General features: G+C 49.8%; 1 protein-coding gene across 1 annotated transcript in view; it reads left to right on the top strand.

Annotated features, from left to right (window-relative positions):
- ICE1 (interactor of little elongation complex ELL subunit 1) overlaps positions 1 to 19481 on the top strand; it is a 56519-nt gene that overhangs the window by 22702 nt on the left and 14336 nt on the right. Inside the window, exons 11-14 of the mRNA XM_044234151.1 lie at positions 5413 to 5499; positions 8382 to 8791; positions 10874 to 15661; positions 16867 to 17035. Coding sequence (XP_044090086.1) covers positions 5413 to 5499; positions 8382 to 8791; positions 10874 to 15661; positions 16867 to 17035 — 5454 coding nt within the window. The remainder of the gene's footprint in view (positions 1 to 5412; positions 5500 to 8381; positions 8792 to 10873; positions 15662 to 16866; positions 17036 to 19481) is intronic.

Genomic DNA, 19481 nt, shown 5'->3' with positions numbered 1-19481 from the left:
TATTTTCTCATGTGAATGTATTTTCTCTCTCTTAGGGTTTTTTAAGTTTTCTTTCTTCTAGCTTATTCATTGTAAAAATATAGTATATGATGCACATGGTGTATAAAATACATATTATTGCATTTTGTGTTATCAGGAAATGTTCTGGTTCACACTGAGCTATTAGTAGTTAGGTTTTAGGGGAGTCAGAGTTACAGATGGATTTTCAATTCTGCAGGGGGTCAGCGCCTCTGACCTCCGTGTTCAAGGCTCATCTGTACTTTTGAAAGAGATTCACAAGTGAGAAAGTATATTGGATTGACTTCACTTTTTGAAAGGCCACCTGAATGCCGCATTTGCCTTTCCTTCTTTCTCAATCCATTAGAGATGTCAGAAAATAAACAATACCAAAACAACAACAACAACAACAAATTCTTGTTTAGAGTTAAAAAGTTTACTACCAGTGGAGAAAAATATAAAGCAGATGGTATCAGTTGGTGATGAAACTCAAAATTACAGCAAAAATAGCAGGTTTCAAAAAGCAAACTTGATTGTAGAAGCCCTGCGTTTCTTGCGATCAGAGGTGCAGGGCGTGGGAGATGGAGCAGGACATTAGTGGTTTGTCACGTAATGGATTCAGGTTGAAAAATACATGTATAGCCTTCTGGTTTCAGAAACAGTTGCTGGCATTTATCCATACGTTGTGGCCTGAAGTTTAGTTCTGTGAAGTGTCATTTGCGACATAGGAGGCACTCTGAGTGGGTGTGGATATAAGAAAATCAGAAAATTGGGTAATTACACTGGCTTTGAAGGATAGCCACTCCTGTTCACAGAAGATGAGATACTTAGGTTCTCCGTATAAATCCTCGTACCTGCTTCACTCTGCATCCCTTCCCCCCGAAGGCAGGGCCCCATAGGTCCATGCAGTGAGCACTTTCATGTATTGCCAGAGGACTGTAGGCTGAAGAAGTGCACGCTGGCTCTCAGAGATGGCCGGCCTCAGCTTTCATCTCGAACTGAGAAGCAGCAGTCACGGGGAAGAAAAGTACCAAGGAAAAAACCCTGAGGAGATGGTATTAAATCACGAACGGGAGGAAAGAAAATATCAAAAATAGAGTCCGTGCCCTTAGAGGATCTCTTGGTGCAGGAGTTGAGCCAGTGGGAAAACAGGATCATACACGCTGCACTGGTCACCTGTCAGGACCTCTCCAAGGGGAGGCCAGAGCTCGAGGAAGAGGTCAGCAAGAAGTGATTGAAGGACACATCTCAGAGCGGGACACACATGCGGTATTTCTATGAGAAATGCTGTCAGGTGTTGAGCATGACTTTTGTGTATGGCCTTTATTTCTGGCATGTTAGTAGGAAGTATTTTTAGAATCAACTGAAGTGGGGATTGAATGTAGGGAGATGGACAGCGAAATTCGGAGCAAATGCTGACTTGAAAGGAGTAACCAGGCAGAAAGGACTTCAAGCCTGGAAAGGAGTTTACAAGGATGGAAAGGAAATAGCCAGGTTAGGTGCAGTTCGCCAGGGAGATGGTGCTGTCATAGACTAGGAATGTGAGACTCGGTGGTAAAATGCCTGGAAATGCTAGAGGGAGTAGTCGCCTGTTTCCGTGAGCGGCTTTAGTGTGTTTCTCAGATGCTGTCGTCTGTAAAAGCAGACAGAATGGTTGGAATTGGATTTGTAATTTCAGGATTGATGATTTACATCTAACTCTTAAACCGCAAACCTAGGATTCTTTAAAATCCTTTCAGATATATATGAAATCTGTTTGCTAGACAGCAGAAACTCCAGCCTAATATGAGATACTATTATGATACTGAAATTTAATAAGATATTAATAAAAATCTCTCCCTCCCCCCGAATCCCCCAGAACCCCACAACTTTCCATGTCTGTCTGATAAGTGAGCATGCGTTAACATAAACCAACTCCTTTTGGGTAGCAGAGAACATAAAAACTGAAACAACTGTAGGGCAGTATTAAAGTCTCTGAGATATTGTCAGTGTGGTATTCACTGGAATGAGTGATCTTACGAGATTATTTTAGAAAGCAAGAATGACAGGAAAGTAGGAAAATGCAACAGAAATGAGGAAAATGGAAAGAAGGAGAAGTTGTTGATTTGGGCCCATTAGAACAAACAGCTGGAACTTTGTAGGGCTGTTGAAACCGACAGTTTTTCGACAAGTCTGATCAAGAAAGGAAGGAACAGAAACACAAAGGCCTCACGGCTGGGAAAGCTACGAAAAAGCCACAATGAGAGAATTTCCAAATTCACACATTTATATTCCGATTGAATCTTGTTTGTGAAATGAACCATTTTCAAGGGAAGCATGCTCAGATTGACTTGGGATGGTTGTTGGAAACCTGAACAGAAAAATAATGCAAAAGAAATTAAAAAAAATTAGTTAAAGATCTAATACCATACAAGATCCAAATGACTTACAAGTGAGTTCTATAAAGGCTTCAGTGAATAAAACTAATGTCTTCTTTGTGTCTGAGAACTTAGAAAAATATAGACTTCTTTCCATGTCATTGTCTTAGACTCAAATAGGCCTGTACCAGAACCAGCTAAGAGTCACACACGCACACCCTCAAACACGTGCTGTCAGTTGGGAATACAGCTGCAAAAATACCAAATGAAATTTTGAGAACTCCATTCTCGGGGGAGTAGAATATATGGACTCGTTATGATTTAAGGGTTTATCTCAGGAAGACCACTGCCACTGGCTAAGAGAAAAATGATACGATCATCTCAATTCAGCACCCATTTTTCATAAAAAAAATATTTGGTGAGGTAATGGTAGAAAAACACGTTTGGAAATTGAGAAAGGTGGAAGCTGAAGAGCCTGGTCTTTACTGTCAGAAGGGGGCACGGCGCTTCTGGTTACCTCCGTTCTTTGTTATGCACTGGGGGCCCCGCTGAGCGGTGCAGCAGAGCCCTCACGGAAGAGCGGGGGCCATAAGTTGTCATAAGTTGTCACGGCAGAATTGTCATGGTTTCAAATGACAAGACAGTCTCGGTAGACTCAGTTGGAAAACAAGTATCCGAGTTTGGCAGAGTGGTGACATCGGCTTTGGGCACATCGAATGCGCTGTCCTCAGCCTATCGGAATCAGGACGGAATGAGAACCACCTGTTAAGGCAGTGGGACCAACGTGTCTAGGAAGAGAAAACTGGACAAGCAGTGTGCAAGGCCTCTGTGAAGAAGCCTGTAAAGCTGCGGAAGAGTGTGAAAACCAGACACGGGAGCGAACATTGTTACTGGGTCAGAGGCTCACTGCATAAAGATGGGAAGTTTCCCCAGAGGTATTTCTAAAGATCCAGCCTTACTCAAATCCCACTGAGTTTTAGATGGGAAAGGGCAAGCAGATGGTAAATTTAGGCTTATCAGGGTAGAATAATAGATGTTTGGAAGAATCAGGTTTTTGAAGAGGAAAAACCTGAGTGAGGCTCATGCGTACCCAGATTGTAAAACACAATTGTGACGGTGTCACTGTGAGCGTGGCGTTCGCGTGACGCCGGACAGGTCAGCGGAGCAAAGTACAGAGACTGGCATGGACGCCTTAGGTTTTGATACGGGCAGTTGATACTTAGCTTTGATCCGGGGGTTGGTGGAAGGTGTGCGGTTCAACATAATGAGCTTTTCTCTTCACAGCTAAGTAATGAAGCCACAGTGTGCGGTTTTTTGGAGGGGTGTGTGTTTGCGTTTTCTTCTTTATTGGGAACGGATAGTTCTGTTTTGTGAGCTTAGAGGTAGTGAGCGAGTGCTCAGAAAAGGCATAGCTCTGCTTAATAGCTTCCATAGGGACAGAAAAGTAACTTTCTCTCTTTTTTTTTAAGGTTCCTTGTTTGCTGCTTTGGGTATACGTAATAAGCAGGGATCCTGGTCAGGTCATTTAAGCAAAGGGGATTACAGTATTTGGAAGCAGGCTTTTGGGTAGGTTAAATCACAATGTAGATAAGTTACTTGATCACAGAATTTTCAAACTCGAGAATGGGTGTGCCTCATACACGGTGACAGAAGTCGATTGGGCTTCAGAGAGGTTGGAAATGGGAAACTTTTAAGCTTGCCTTGTTACTTTGTCCTCACCACTTACCCTAGCCCGCTCTTCTGGGGACAGCGCTCTTTGTGGAGTGATGCAGTTGGCCAGCGTAAATAGGGCTGACCTATTTCAAAATATGTGAGTTCTTGCAGATATTTTGGGTTAAAAGGTTGGTCTTTCATCTTCTCTAGAACTGGATTAAAGATTTCAGTATTTTCAATAAATGCTTCAGGCCAATTTAAGAACTTAAGGGAAATTATAATAGAACTTGAGGAGGCCTGAAATTATCTAATACTTAAAGCTTTTTTTTAGTTGAATTTTTATTAGCGCGGTTGGTCTTTTTATGCATATTTGGCCACAAGCTAGTCATACTTAAATTTTTATGAATATTTTTTGTTCTGGGAGTTTTTTGGGAATGTATATACATATTAATGTTAAACTCACTATAAAACCATAGCGTCATTTCTTAGTTATATGAATTTCATTAGGCTTGCTGTATTTAAAACGATCTGAATTCACAGATGATGGAGGATCTAAATCTGTAGAAATGCGTACTCAACCTGAACCAGTGGTTCTTAACTATTCTAGGAATCCTAATCCCTTTGAAAATGTAAAAATTCCAAGGCTTTCATTCCCTTTTAAAAGCTTATGTTTCTCTGTGAGTCTGCCTGTTTGTGTGATAATCTCTTCCTTTCCACGTGTTTATACAGGTTTCTCTCTTCCACCCTTTTAACCCCTTAAGACTGTTAATGAGTCTTCTATTCTCCACAAAGCCCCCAGGTTAGTTACAACATGGCCATTTTTTTTGTCTTTTTGATTTTTGTCTTTTAAGATTTTTAAAGTAATCTCTACATCAGTGTGGGGCTTGAACTCACAATCTTGAGATCATGAATTGGACACTCTACCCAGCGTGGTCAGTTCTGATGAGTTTTCTGACTCCCTCATGTCACTGAGGGGTGTTTTCTGCTATTGTTTGCAGTAAACGTAGAGCCAGCGTTTCCTATGTCAGACATTATATCTGTGCTTCTGTCCCTCATCTCTCACCACTTTCTGTAGAAAGTGCCAAAAATGTGTATGGTCCATTCATACAAATAGGTGATAAAGACTTTTACCAGCAAGTAGATTTGGTCTTAGGAGTCTTATGCCCTCCCATTCCCCTCACCCCTAGGGAAAAAACAAGCCTGTCCTCATCGTTCAGCTGGAGCGTTGCAGGCCTTCCCATCAGCAGCTTAGCTATTTATGCACAGTGGTTGGATTTGGGGAAGAAGTCTTGGTCCCTAACTGTTTCCCCAGCCCCTAAGAAATCCTGATTTCCCAGGAGTGTGTGTCGGCCTTTTGTAGATTGAGCCATATGACCTATCTTTAATACTCTGCTCTTTTGTGCAGGAAAAGTAAAGCTACTTCTGAAGGAGCTCTGGCTCTGCATAAACACAACACACAGACTACCTGGTGAAGGCAGCCGATGCATCACAGGTGAGAGAGAAGCTTCCAGAAGGACATTTCATGCACGGAAGTAGAAATGTTTACCGTGGGCATTATATGCCTTCAGCAAGCTTTGCTGCCTCCTAATCTGACATTGAAAGAATCAGGTAGACTGGAATGGGTACTTTGAGTTACCGAGCTCCTTCCCCGTCAGCGTGGCTTCTCGTCTCAGTAAGTGCATTTGGCTTGTACTGTTCCGATGGTGGCTTTCGTCAGAGGACGTGCAAGGAAGCTGGAAGGGCACATAGTGGAGTGCGTGTGGCAGGAACATGCAGAGTACTGGGGAGGCCTGGTGCTTTCCGAATCATTTCTCGGTGTCCTCTGTCCAGTAGCAGCCTCATTGGATTTACTTTTGTAAGCAGTTCCTGTGGTTGAGCTGTCTGCTGTACATTCACTGTGTCCTTTAGAATACTGGTGGTGTCCGAGAAGCAGTGGTTTCCTTTCATGCTGTCACGTCAGATTAGCACTCCGCAGTGCTGTCCGCTCATTTTCAGGTGTGGCTTCGTCTGTGGGCTGTCTTGATCTGCAGGCAAAACTGTGGAGGCCTTCTGCCACGTTCTCAGTTACACCCTACTTAGGATTTAAGCTTTGGATATAGGTATTAGTTATCCCAGAGTGGATGGGGAGACATTAGCTGTCATGCATAAGATTAAAATGCCCCTTACTTAACCCCCCCCCCCCCATTATACTGGTTTCTTATGATTCGCTGCTGTGAGTTCACAGATTGCTGAGGAGCTGAGTCTGGAGAGGCGCGTACCTAGTTTTCTCTCTCAGGCTCCAGAAGGCAGAGTTCCCTCAGAAAAGTGTTACCAGGCAAGTTGCTGATTCTCCTTTGTGCTTGACTCCGTGAGGTTTTGTGAGATGCAGAGAGGCCTGTTGGATGGGGCGCTGTTCAGTCAGTTGTCACGCGCTGTGTGGGGACCCTGCTGATACAAGCAGGTGGCACCTGGGTCTGCTGAGCCAGCCTCCGAGGATCATGGTCCAAGTCCTCATCTGCTTGGGCAGAAGTAGCCTGGGCCTTTTCTCAGTCAGCTTCATCAGCTAGTAGCCGTGTTTTATTCTAAACACTTGGTTTTATGTTGTTTAAGATGTTATTAAAAGGGCTCCCTATTTAATCTTTTTTTTTTTAAAGATTTTATTTATTTATTTGTCACAGATAGATACTACAGGTAGGCAGAGATGCAGGCAGAGGGAGGGGAAGCAGGCTCCCTGCTGAGCAGAGAGCCTGGTGTGGGGCTCGATCCCAGGACCCTGAGACCATGATCTGAGCTGAAGGCAGAGGCTTAACCCACTGAGCCACCCAGGCGCCCTGGAATCTTCAGTCTTAAAACATACTTTTTTTGTTTTTGTAATTTTTTGTTTTTATATGAGAAGGTTTGCAAAAATAGTGCAGGGAATTCTCTTAGACTCCAAATCCAGATTCCCCCAAATTTAACCCTTGGTGCAAGATGGTTAAGCTCAGTGAAAGCTCACATGGATGTGTGGGCGCGTGTTGGTCCCCGGAGCCCACCTTGCACCTAGCAGCCTTCTGCCTTTCGGCCCCCAGGTCTGGCGGTTCATCTGTGTTTCTTTGTCTCCTGTCTTCCTACTTTCAGAGAGGAAGCATCATTTCATAGGAAACCTGTCAGTTTTGTCTCGTGTGCTGTTTTCTCATATTAAGTGAAGTTTGAGTCTTTCCAGCAAGAACTCTGCAGTGGTTTCCTTGTTCTCTGCTCTGGACATTGTACCAGCGAGGGATTGGAGGAATGGATGACTTGGGGTGACAGCGGACGTGCTTGTTTAAGGTGGTGTCTGCCAGGCTTCTCGAGTGTTAAGTTACTGTGAATTATCTTGAGAGAGACACGTGGGTGCTCTGCAGTCAGTCACTTTCTCCCCGCTCTGGCCCGCTGAGTCTAGTGTCTGCCGATGAAGCCTGCATGTTACCATTACTGCCTGGTCTGCTAGTGATTTTGTCGTTCTCTGTTCCTTCTACGTTCATTAACTGGAACTCTTTATTCTCTGCCTGTACTTCATAACTTTGGTTTATTTCATCGTTCATATTGCTCCAGCTTTGGTTGTTGGGACTGTTTTTGGGTTGGCTCCCGGGCCCTTGAGGCACACCCCAGCCTGTTTTGAGAACTTCTTTCTGGCTCTGCAAGTTGTTTCAGGCCCTGTTTGTATTTTCCACTCCCCAGCCCTATAGTCAGTCACTTCTCCAGGGAGCCTTGAGTCCTATGTACAGCTTTTGAGTATGAAAAATGGTTATTTGTGGCTATTTCCCAGGACACAAATATCTTCACTGATAATTAGCACCACGGCAGTTCATCAAAATCAAGACCCCCAAACCACTGGCTTTTTACAGTAACTTTCCCATTGCACCGTAATGCGATGTATGTATGTGACCTAGTTGAGGTTCTTCATCACAGCCTTGTACAAATGTGGTTATTGGGTAGGCTTGATCGTTGGCTGATTTTTTATTGTTTTGCAGACAGAGGAAATTGTGTTCCCTGTCAGTCTCTCTGCACAAAGATGTGTCTCCGAATGCTGCCGGTTGTGTGGAAAGACAGTTACTGAAAAGGGGAGTGTGCCGACGAGGCCCGTTCCCGCCACCGTGATGCCTTTCCACTGTGCGCCCTGAGGCCCATGGGCCGCAGGCCATCATCTCCACCCCCGCCCTTCTCCTTGTGCTGCTTATAGTCAAGGAACTGTACCTACATGGAATGTGCTTAGGTCTTACAGAGTGATTATTCGCTAGAAAGGGAATGGGTGTCTTTTGAAAAATGTTCTTCTTTTTTGGGTTTCTTCAATAAAGCAGGCATTTTGAATACTTAGGGTAATTTTTGAAGTTTTCTTAATGTTACATATGTTTGATACTTACTCTTTTTCTCCCACAGAGAAACCTGCCAAAGAAAACCCCGGGCCCACAGAGTCCAGGGACGATGGTGTGCCCCCTCCCGCAGGAGGCAGGCCACCCCAGGCCGCAGCTGTGCAGACGTGCCTGGCAGAACTGTCCATGGAGATAGAGGGCGACTTCTCTGCATGTAGACATGTGGGGAGACACGAGTATGGTGGAGCCGCGCACTGCAATGACCACGTAGCTGACGAGGGCCGGCATCCTGAACTTGAGATGCCAAGGACTGACGAGGACAGTACTGACTTCTCTGATCGTGATCACTGTTTCGATGAAGACCTCCAGGCTGCAGTTGACTTCTTCAGACGTCCCCCTCCTCTGTTGTCTCCGGTGCCATCACCCCCTTTGGTGTCCCTACCACCCCTGAGCACGTTACCGTCTTCACTGGCGCCTGTGAGTCTGTACTTGGCATTTGAGTTCTCCTGCGGGCGCGCTGCTCCTGCGGGCACGCTGGCTATGTTCAGGGAGTGCTGCTCAGTGATATTCAAACCAGATTTGCTTGGGGCAGATGCGCGCATTGACGAGGGCATGCCCGCGCTCTTTACAAGAACGTGGAGCCCATGACATGTTCACTTAAGGTTGCGTTCTGTGTGTCTTTATCCGCACCCTAATTCACATTCCCCTGTGGGAGGACCGTGTTCTAGTTGTTCTTCTCTCTGCTGCCTGGAACCTAGCGCAGTGAATGCATTAAGGTATGGTTGCAGGCCTGGAGCTTTTCAGAGATGGGGAGTCCATGTAAGTAGCACACATGCCCATTAACCTGTTTGCCAGATTCCCTGCTTCCGTTTGATGACTTCATCACCTTTTCATGTGTTTGCAGAATGGTTTATTGTAAATTCTTAGGGAGTTAAGTCTTGATGAAGCAGATTTGTATGCTTTTTGGCTTAAGGAGCAGATAAATGCATTGCTTTGAGTCACTCCCTTTCTTCGGGAAGCAGTGTACATCTCTTCTGTTCCAGGGCCGCGCTTGGCCTGGGAACACGGATGTGACTTAGTCTGTGGTTACCACTTGGCTGGATCTTGTGTGGCAGTCGGGCAGGGGAGGGAGCAGGTGATCGCACAGCTGTGATAGAGACTGCCGGGCTGGGGGCACACCAGCTGGAGAGGCTCCTGAGGGAGGCCAAGGAGGGCAGGGATGCTCCGGGAAGACGGGACCCAGCTGAGTGTTCAAGAGGGTGGGGTGCTTCAGGTGGAGGACCTCTTTCACAGGGTCATGGGCCCAAAGGTGAGCTTGTGCCAAAGAACGTTCGCGCTTACCAGGTCAGCAGAGGCCGTCTGTGTCCTTAGGACTTTCCATTTTATCGTGAGGGCAGTAGGAAGTCCTTGGTGGATCTGGGAAGTGGATTTAAAGATAGACGTTCAGTTGCAAGTTTCCGTTTAGCCTCTGTGTGCTGGAGTAGGGAGTGGGGATAATCTGGACAGAGGTAAGAGCATAGGGGGGTATCCCGGCCTGAATCAGCAGCTTCCAGCGTTCTCCACACCTCATCCCCGCAGCAGCACTGGGGTCCAAGAGGTGGGGCTGGTTTGAGAAATGTTAGGAGGCTGATGAGCAGCATTTGGTGAGGTTTTTAGTGTGGTGGTTGCGGAGGTGGAGGAGGCGGGGATGCTGCGAAGTAGCGAAGGAAGGAAAGCAGCGGCCCTGCTCCGGGGAGGGGAGGGGCGCGCGTCAGTGTCCGCCGGGGGTGCGGGGCGCGCACGGGGCTTGCAGGGGACACGGGCACTAGGATTTTAGAGCCACGAGCCTGGTGGCGGTGGAGGAGCCAGCTCTCCTGCTGCGCCGTGCGACGGGGGCAGTTCAGCCAAAACAGCAGGGGCTGCCCTGGGGTGTGGGGGGTTTCTGGAGCAGAGATGGGGTGGGGGCTGAGTGGGAAGGAGCAGTGTCGGTGTGCATACTGTTGAAAGAGGTAGAGCTCGGTCACTTGGTAACAGCAGCCAGATGCAGCCCAGGCACGAGGACGCGTCTGCAGGAGGTACGTGGAGGTCGCTCCCCGGAGTGGTGGCCAGTTCCGCTCTGCTGGAGCTGGACGCCTGCCGAGGAGTGACCTGGAAGCGGGGGGTGGAAGGCCGTGCAGCTGGAGTTGGACATGTTCTGTGCCCGGAAACGGGGAGGAAGAGCCGGAGAGTAGGAATGTTTGGCCCTTTGGAGGATAGACTAACGCTGGCCCTGTCGGTTGTGGGAGGAGCGTGCCGTGGGAGTGCGGGGGGCTCAGGGAGGCGGTCCGGGAATGGTGGCAGGGGCCGCTCGGACTGCAGCTCGGCTCCCTGCTGGCAGCTTCCGGATGGGGCTACCCTTTCCTCCCCCTTTCCTCGGCTGTGTCTGAAAGGATTCTTCAGGAATGCATTTGATTAATAGTTAGACGCAGTCGGTCCAATTAGGATTTTTTAAGAATCGCTTTTTAAGGCATTTAATTGTTGGGTATGTTTAGTCATTTTAGTTAACATTTAACTAATAAGAATAACTCATTCATTTTTAAGGAAACGTACTTCGGAGAATATACAGATTCCAGTGATAATGAATTGTCCCAACATAGAAACTCTGCTGAGTCTGTTTCAGAAGATGAGACATCTGAATCACAGTATTTTGGTTCATCCAGAAAAAGTAAAGGAAGTGTTGGTACCTGGGAGGAAAAGCTCAAATCACATGAAGCCACCCAGGCTCTGACTACGTTGGAAGTAAATGAAGTGACAACTGTCGGGTTTGGGACATTCACAGCAACGCTGAGAGAGCCTTCAGCTGCGTACCCCGTAGCTCGCGAGAAACACTGGATGGTGTCACGTGAGTCCGCGAGGGACGGGAGAAGAACCGTTTCGGATGAGGCACAAGGACAGAGAGAGGTCAGGGAGGTGGATAAGTCGGTGCAGACCGAGAGCACACTTCATGAACCCATCAGAAACGTGTGTGCTGAGATGTCGTCTGGCAGCCAGGCACAGGGCAGCGGAGCGGCCCTCCGGAAGTCTGACGTGGGTTCCTCTCCCCTCGGCAAGAGGCCATTCAGTGAATTCATGGAATCCGAAGGAAAAACCCTACTATCCAAAATGATAGGCTCCCCCAAATCACAGTTTACTAAGTGGACATTAACTAATGAAATCCCTCTTGAATCCGATCGTCTGTCAATCTCTGACCACTTGCAGGGAATGTGTAGCGTATTGGGAAAGAAGCGAGATGTTCAAGGCTTCATTTTAGGAGCATCGCCTGAGCCAGAGGACGATGCAGGTGACGCAGCGGGTGCCCCAGGGCTCTGTGGTGATGCCGGCCTTTCTTCCTCTTCTACCTCGGGAGCATCGTCTGTCTGCAGTGACTCCCCATCTTCCTCTGGATTAAAGTACGCTCATGACCCACACATTCCTGCTAAAGTTACCGCGATGGAACTGCACCACTCAGAAGAGAAGCTACAAGCTGAAACCTTGAACGTGCTAGATCTGCAGCCTGCGCCCCCAGAGTGTCCTGCCGGAGAGAACCATCTGGAGAAGAGCTTGTGTGCTTTGAGCCCTGAGTTGGGAGCATCACATTTTAATGAGAGCGGCAGTGAGGTCAAGTCCAGAGACATTTTGAAAGGCATTCCCAAAGTCTGTTCACTTGCACAGTCAGTATTTATACAAGCTATGAAAGAGGCACAGTGCAGAAGCCAGGGTCCCAGCGCTGAGCTCCCCCTGACTAGGGCGGATTCTACACCATTGCTAGCGTCTCAGCGTAGCTTGACCAAGGGTGGGTTTGTTTTTAAAAGCCCTTCGTGGCACCATAGTGATGTGTTACGGAGAGGTGGGGAAGAAAGGCTAAGGGCTAAGTCAGAACCCGAACAGAAGACTAACCATCAGGTACAGCAGGCAGCATCATCCTTAGAAAGTAGACGGTCCACATCGAAGCCTGAACTTGCCTCAGAAAACAACCCCATGGGGCCCAGGGTTGCTACGTCACTGTTGCCTAACCAAGTGTCCGTGATCACTAAGCAGGCCCGGCCCGACAGAGTGCAGAGCGCTAGACTGGAACCCTGGAGGCAGCAGAGGACTGAGCCTCCCTTTGTGGCAGCACATGCCGGTCCTGGGGCTGTTCCCACATCCTCTGCAGCCAGACGTGGCGGAGAAAGCGAGGACACGGCGTGGGCTGCCCAGGGAGCGGCTGCTAAGGAAGGGACCTCGCCACAAGTTTCTGCCTCGTGGAGAAAATTAAATTTCAGTTTTCCAAGTGGTTCTTCACCAGTCGGAAGTTCTCATTGTTCCACAAATAGCAAACCGTCTTTCTCCCCTAAAAACATCCCTGTCCCAAACCATGGTGTCACAACCGGAGCCTCAGCACAGGAGGCAGTGCCGAAGCAAAGTCTGCTCCTTCATGCCTCGAGTCTGGACTCCCCTGGGCTGGATGGGGACCGACTCTGTCCCGCTCCAGAAGTGCCAGTGTCGAGAAGTTTCGCTGTTGACAGAGTGCCCTACGGGGGCACGGGCAGGTCTGGTAGCGAGGCTCTAGCCATCCCGGAGGGCTCTCCCCGTGTCCGCCCGAGCCTGCAGGAGTCCCCAGAGCTGCCGTCTCAGACTCCTGGCGGGGCTTCTCCTGAAGGTCCAGGCACCACAGGGACGGCTCTCCCGTCGGCGATTCTCAGAAGAGATGAAGAGACGTGTGCTGCCCCCGCGAGTGCTCTCGCCGGGCCTCTGTGTTGTTACACGGGCATTCGGGAGGGAGGAGGTGGCGACACAGAGGTGGAGGAGAGCGAGGCGCCCAGCGGCAGCGAGTGGGAGAGCGAGCCCGAAGCCGCGCTGGGGGACAGACTGCAGGGGGCTGCCCGCACCTCCAGAAGAGGTTTAGGAGCCCCAGGTGCTGGCGCAGCTGAGACCCGGCCTTCCGTCGAGGTGGGCTGTCTGACCTCCGCGCTGCAGGACTTCAACATCAGTACTCTTTCCGAGATGGACGGGCTCTCTACAGCAGAGGTCGTGATGTTTCTTGAAAGTTGTCAGTTACGCGATTACAGTTCAGGGGACTCTGTTTCAGAATGTTCTAGCAAAGGAACCCTGCATAAAGAAACGAACAAAGACTCAAAGCCAGGTGACCTCTCAGGAGGAAAGGACAGAAAGCAGCTCTGTGAGGAAGAGACCCTTGAAACCTCCGAAGAGTGGATTGAATCGGAGGAGGAGGACGGTCCTCTGAAGAGCACAGGGCAGCTCGCTCGGCGCTCCTGGGAAGCGCTGTCCGCGGTGCTCACCGGGTTTGGACGCGAGCTTCAGGCCGGCTGCGGGAGCTCTCCGAGAAAAGACGCTGCTGACTTAGTGCTCTCAAACACGCACGGTGGCGTGACCCGTGAGCCTGGCAGAGAGCACGACCCCCCTCAGGGGGCGAGGGGCTTCCCGCCACACCCCTCAGGTTCATCCCCTCCAGTAGCCAGCACGACCGGCAAGGGCCCTTCTCCTGCTAGCGGCTCCTCGAGTCACGGCGTCCCTCCTGGCAGTCCTGAGGGCGTTCCCAGTGTGGGCGGCCCGGTGGGCGGTGGGGCAGGGCCCTCCCCCCGGCGCTCTGACTCCGTGGCAGGGCGGACCATAGAAGGCAGTGCTGAGGAGGGGGCAGAAACGACGTTTCAGTGCCAGATATCCACAGTGACCTCCGAAGTCATAAACGTGCTCATCAATAAGGATCAAAATCTCGTCATTGAAAAGGGGGACCACTGGACCATCATAAATGGGGTAGCTCTCATGCCAGATGTGGACCAGGTCATACTGTGTGACACTCCTGAAGACACCCCTGTTTCCCCAGATGGAGGAGGCCTGGGAGCTGGCTTCATTTCCCTTACTTCCATGGAGAAGTCTCCAGAGACCGGTCACCCTGGCCCTCCGTTTCCAGAGCCCCAGTGCGGCAGCAACCCATCATGTGCCCAAGAGGAAATTTCCAGCAGTAGCCAGAGCACCAACTTTGATAAAAGCCGTTTGCGTAACAGGCCTGTCAAACCTAGCGTAAGGATTAGTTCTGAGATCTATGATCAGAACTTTGAGTCTCAGACCATTGCATCTGATCACACGTACTTTAACTCGAAACTAGAGCCGTTCAGCAAAAATAAGAATCGATCAAAGATTTCAAACAAAGATCAATCAAACAAGTCGGCAAAGGCTTTGGCATCAAGCCGAGTTGACACTAATCAGAATGAAGGTTCTCAGTCATTTGCAGGGGAAAGAGAGAACACAAAAACTCAGAGAAATCAAACTCAGACCATTCTAGCCAATGCTGACACATCAACTCCTACAGACTGTTCTGACACCCTGAGTAAAATCCGCCAGGAGGTGGGGCCCCCTCTGCCGCCCTTGCTTGCTCCTCTGGTCGCTACACCTCCAAGGACTTCGCAGCCAGTTTCTCCGCTGCTAGCCACTTCTTCTCCCTCCTCACCTACCTCTCCGCTTGGCCAGATTTCTCCCTTGTGTGAACTCCCTGTGCCTCCTGTGATGTCTCCTTTGCCGGAAGAGCCGGGATGCCTCTCTCCCCCGTGCACATCTCCGTCCCCATCTGCTGCACCGGCCGGCGAGAGGATATTGTCCTCACCCTTGCAATTTTGTGCTGCCACCCCAAAGCATGCCCTCCCTGTGCCTGGCCGCCTCCCGCCTCTGGCATCGGCCCACACAGCTGTGGCTGGACCCCAGGAGAATTCCGTTAAAATCCTCGACACCATGTACCCAGAGCTGTCTGCCAGGGCCCGTACCCTCAACATTCTCAAAGGGAACATTCAGCTCACTCGAGGTCCTCCTGCAGACCGTAAGAGCTTAGCGGGGCCTGTCAGTGCTATCACAGGCTTCAAGGCAATCACCTCAACATCCACCGCCTTTGTTAAGACAGGGGGCAGCTCAGGGAGCGACTGTAGTCAGGAGAAGTCCAGAGACGGGGGGACTCGCCAGGATGTAGGGGGGAAAAGGACGTTGTCTGCATCTACACTGAGGAGTGCCAAAAGACTGCGGCTGGACAGTGGGTCCCCAGAACCAGAAACTGGGGGCGCCACTACAGAAGGAGTCAGCAAGGCCCTCCGGAGGAGCCTCCCTCAAACTGAAGCTGTGGCGGCAGAGGAAGAAAGTTCTCCTCTGACCGTCAGTGCGGTTTCACAGTTGCCTCCAAACCCAAAAGAAACCGTAGAGTCGCATGACAAAGCCATAGCCGACGCGCTGAAGAAGATCGCCGAGTCTTCTTTTGATCTCCTACCTGTCATTCGAAGTCACGTGTATGTAGGAAATATCTCCAAAAAGCCTGTCATGAGAGATCAAGAGAAGGAAGTTGTTCATGAATTTAGCACAACCAAAAAGGTACGTGGTTGCTCTTCTGTAGGCGCGCTAGGAACTGCATGTCCTCAGAGACAGGCTCTCTGCTCGCAGCAAAGTGGTAGATGACCCTGAACAGAAACTTGATTTCAGAGATAGATATCCATATAAACACTGTGACCTACACTTTGTTTCTGGTCAGCATTTTGTGTACTTGAGTTGGGAAAAGACACTGGGGATCTGATCATTTGTATTCATCAAATACCTTAAAATTTTAAAGAAATAAAAGTGATTGTCAGGACTTCAGTTGCATATTTCCCATCAATTCTGGCATGATTAAAAGCTCAAAGTGATTTGCTCCAAAATAACAAATTACTTTCCTGTAATGGAGCCTCTCTTTTCTGTGAACGGTACGCACACATTTGAGTCGGAGCATCTTCCAGAAAGAGAGCAAGGGGTTCCCCTGTGCCGCCTTTAGTATCTGTCACCGACGAAACAGAAACCGATCTTGGTTTCAAGATAGGGACAGTTAAAGTGGGAACACTGTGCAGATCCACACAACTGGTGTCTTAGGAATTCTCTAGGGTTCAATTTTCCAAGTTTCCACGTCGACACCTTGTGTGGATTCTTCCCAGTGTCTCCTGGATCGCGCTGTGTTGGTTTCCTGCACACCCGAGAGCCACGGTGGGAACAATACGGATGTGTCTTCTGTAGATTGCTTACTTTCAGAAAGTAGAGAAAGTAATACATGTCACTTTGAAAAGATAGTTTTATTTTCAAATGAACAAATGGATCAAATTATTTAATGCCCTTCTTCTTAAGTAGGAAAATGGTTGCCCAGTATTTTTAAGACCTAAACAGGGAAAATGTGTAGGGCACATCAGAATTCAGAAAACAGGAATGGGCGAAGAACGTAGAGTGAGTTCAGTACACACACACTGAATTATTTTAGCCCAAACAAGGAAGAACACTTGGTTGGCGCGGCCGCAGGCAGACGGATGTGCTCGGCCAGGGCCCCTGGCCCCTGCAGGCAGCCTGCAGATTTGGACCTCTTGCCCCCCCACACCAGCGGGGGGACGGGAGGTGGGTCACTGGGCTGAGTAAAAGCAGGTTGGTTTGCCACAGTGACCGCTCTTTTCTGCTGGCTGATTTATGGCCTTATTTCAGTTTTGTAACTTTAACTATTTAGTAGACAGAAGCAATTCAAGTGTACATTACCTTTTCTTTTTTCTTCTTTTTCTCAAACCTAGCATTTAGCAGAGTGCTTGCTGCACTCTATTCTCTCAGAACTGAAAATTCAGAAGATCTCCATGGAGCGCAATTACATTCACGCCCTCTGCAGAGTGTATGTGGGCATCTGTCGGCAACTTGGGGACTTGGAAAGAGCTCGTTTGTTTTGCTACAGCCTACTTAAGGAAGGTACGTTTAGGTAGTGACATTTCTGTGTTGGAAGCCCACTTCTGCCTTTTTTCCTCATCGTTATGCTTGGATCTGTGTTTGCAGCTAAGTGTTTGCGGTGTATCTTTCAAAATAGTGTTAATGTTTGGGCATTTATCAGAGGCCATGAAGAGCCTGAGCTGTCCCACGCCCTGCCTGGTTTTCAGTGGGAGAATTGACATGACATACACGTGCTTCTGTCAACACATACGTGTCCACTGGCACATAATTCAGGGTCTCTCATCGCTGCGTGTTTGTCTCCTCCTGGTGTAGTTACTGAAGAGTCAGATGCTGGCAACACGAGGTAAGGGAATGACTGTAAAGTCAGGGACATACCCCAGTGCTGCATCGGAAGCTGGAGAAGGCAGAACTCTCTTACGGTGCAGCGATCCTGGAGCAAGAAGAGGAGCAGAGGGCGGGGGAAGGAGGGCTCTCCTGAGCCCCTTTTCCTTTCCTCTGCTTCCATCCCCACTAACGGGGCGGATCAGGAGTCAGCCTCTGTAACAGGACATCCTCAGTGGGAACATTTGTAAACAGAGTAATGATAAACAAATGCAGCTCAGTTTCCTATCAGAAAGTCTCAGCTCGACAGGGTTTTTCATCCTTCTTAGGGAGTTCACAGGGCTTGTGAAGCAGGGAATGGAATGTGCCCGGCGTGTGTCCATCTGTGAGCGAGGCTGCCGTCTGTGGCCCTCTTCCTTTCTTTGTTTCCTCTCTCAGTCGTTGGTGGACTCAGCAGTAGTTCATGGTGTGCTCGCTGGGTGTTAGGGCCTGGACGGGGACTGGAACCAGACGCAGACACGCCCGAGTGGTGAGGCCCGTGTTGGCTGGTCACGTGGCCCCGGCGCATGTGGGGCTCCCGCAGTGGCGGGTACTAGCGAGGCGAGCAGCGTGGACTCGGCTAGGCCCCCGCAAGGTTCTGTTCTTGTCAAACACCGCCAGCGCCCTTTCTCGTCAGGCTCGTGGGGAGCAGGTGTCTCCCTCAGAAGCGATCCCCCCCTGTTGTCGGGACTCCCATGGCCTTCCTCCTGCAGGCTCCTGGCTTTTTCTTCACGGTGCTTACCCCCCTTGCCTTGTATCCCGAACCCTTCTGTTTGCTGTCTCCGCTTACCAGATTGTGTGCTCTGTCAGGGCAGGGATTGTGTCTTGTCCCTACTTACCCCTACCCCTCAAGGATGCATTGTACGCAGCCATGGAGGATCTGTTGCTTGAGGGGCTGTGCCGTGGAGGGGGATTTGTGAGACTGAGGGGTCACAGAAGCTCTCCTTGTCAGAGCGGCTTCCGAACTGGAGGTGTGAAGACACCAGCGAGGGCCTGTAAGAAATGTGAGGGAGGGGGCGCCTGAGGGCCTCAGTGGGTTAAACGTCTGCCTTCGGCTCAGGTCATGACCCCAGGGTCCTGGGATCAAGCCCCGAATCGGGCTCCCTGCTCGGTGGGAAGCCTGCTTCTCCCTCTCCCTCTCCCGCTGCTTGTGTTCCCTCTCTGGCTGTGTCTCTCTGTCAAATAAATAAAATCTTAAAAAAAACAAACCAACAAACGAGGGAGAAGATGCCAGGCAGATGGCACCGCATGTGGAGAGGGGTCCTGGGGTGGATTTTCCGTCTCCGAAACAGCAGGTCAGAATAGACTGTGAGCGTCTGCTTTGGTTACTTGCTCTGGAAACGCAAGATGTGGCTTCCTGCCAAACGGTAACAATCTGTGTCCACTGGTTCAACCAAGTTGCAAAACACGGACGCTTTCTTACAAGATCAAAATCTTCGTTGGTCGTATGACCCAGAAATCGCACTCGCACGTCCTTAGCTAGCAGACGTGGAGCCATGCCTCCCCTAGACGGGTGCTCACGCCCCCGCAGACCTTCCCGGGCAGCCGCCCGGAGCCGGACGCGGACGTCTGTTGGCTGAAGGAGGGACGGGTGTGTGGTCTCAAGCAGCTCAGTACGGCGTGGCCACACCAAGGGAGGGGCTGCTGACGTGGTGGCAGCACCGTGGGTCGCGGAAGCATTCTGCTGAGTCAGGGAGCCGGGCAGAAAAGAGTCGTGCTGTCCGAGCGCGCCGACGGACAGCAGCGGAAAGAGCCAACCTGCAGTGTCGGTGAGCGGGTCGGGGTCGTCTGTGTCGGGGGCCAAGGGAGGCACCGGAAGGGTGCAGGCCGTGGCTTTGGGGAGGGGGAAATGTTCTGTGTGTTGGTTGTGGTGGGGGTTATACGTACACGTTCACTCATCAGAATCCATCAGACGGTGCTTAAGAGTGTATTTCATTGTGTGTGAGCGGCACGTGGGTTAGGTTGATGAAACAGAGCCAACTGTGGGAGAGCATTCACAGTAGAAGACTTTCATCCGTGACGGATAAAAACATCTACATATCAAAAGCCTTTTATGTGTTGCACAGGTGAGTTCTGTCTTCCCAGTGCATAAGAAATAGCCTGAAAT

This window comes from Neovison vison, chromosome 1 (genome assembly GCF_020171115.1).
Source record: "Neovison vison isolate M4711 chromosome 1, ASM_NN_V1, whole genome shotgun sequence".
In the NCBI taxonomy this organism is placed as follows: Eukaryota; Metazoa; Chordata; class Mammalia; order Carnivora; family Mustelidae; genus Neogale; species Neogale vison.
The sequence above is the reverse complement of the archived record's forward strand: the minus strand, read 5'-3'. Positions and strand labels throughout refer to the sequence as shown.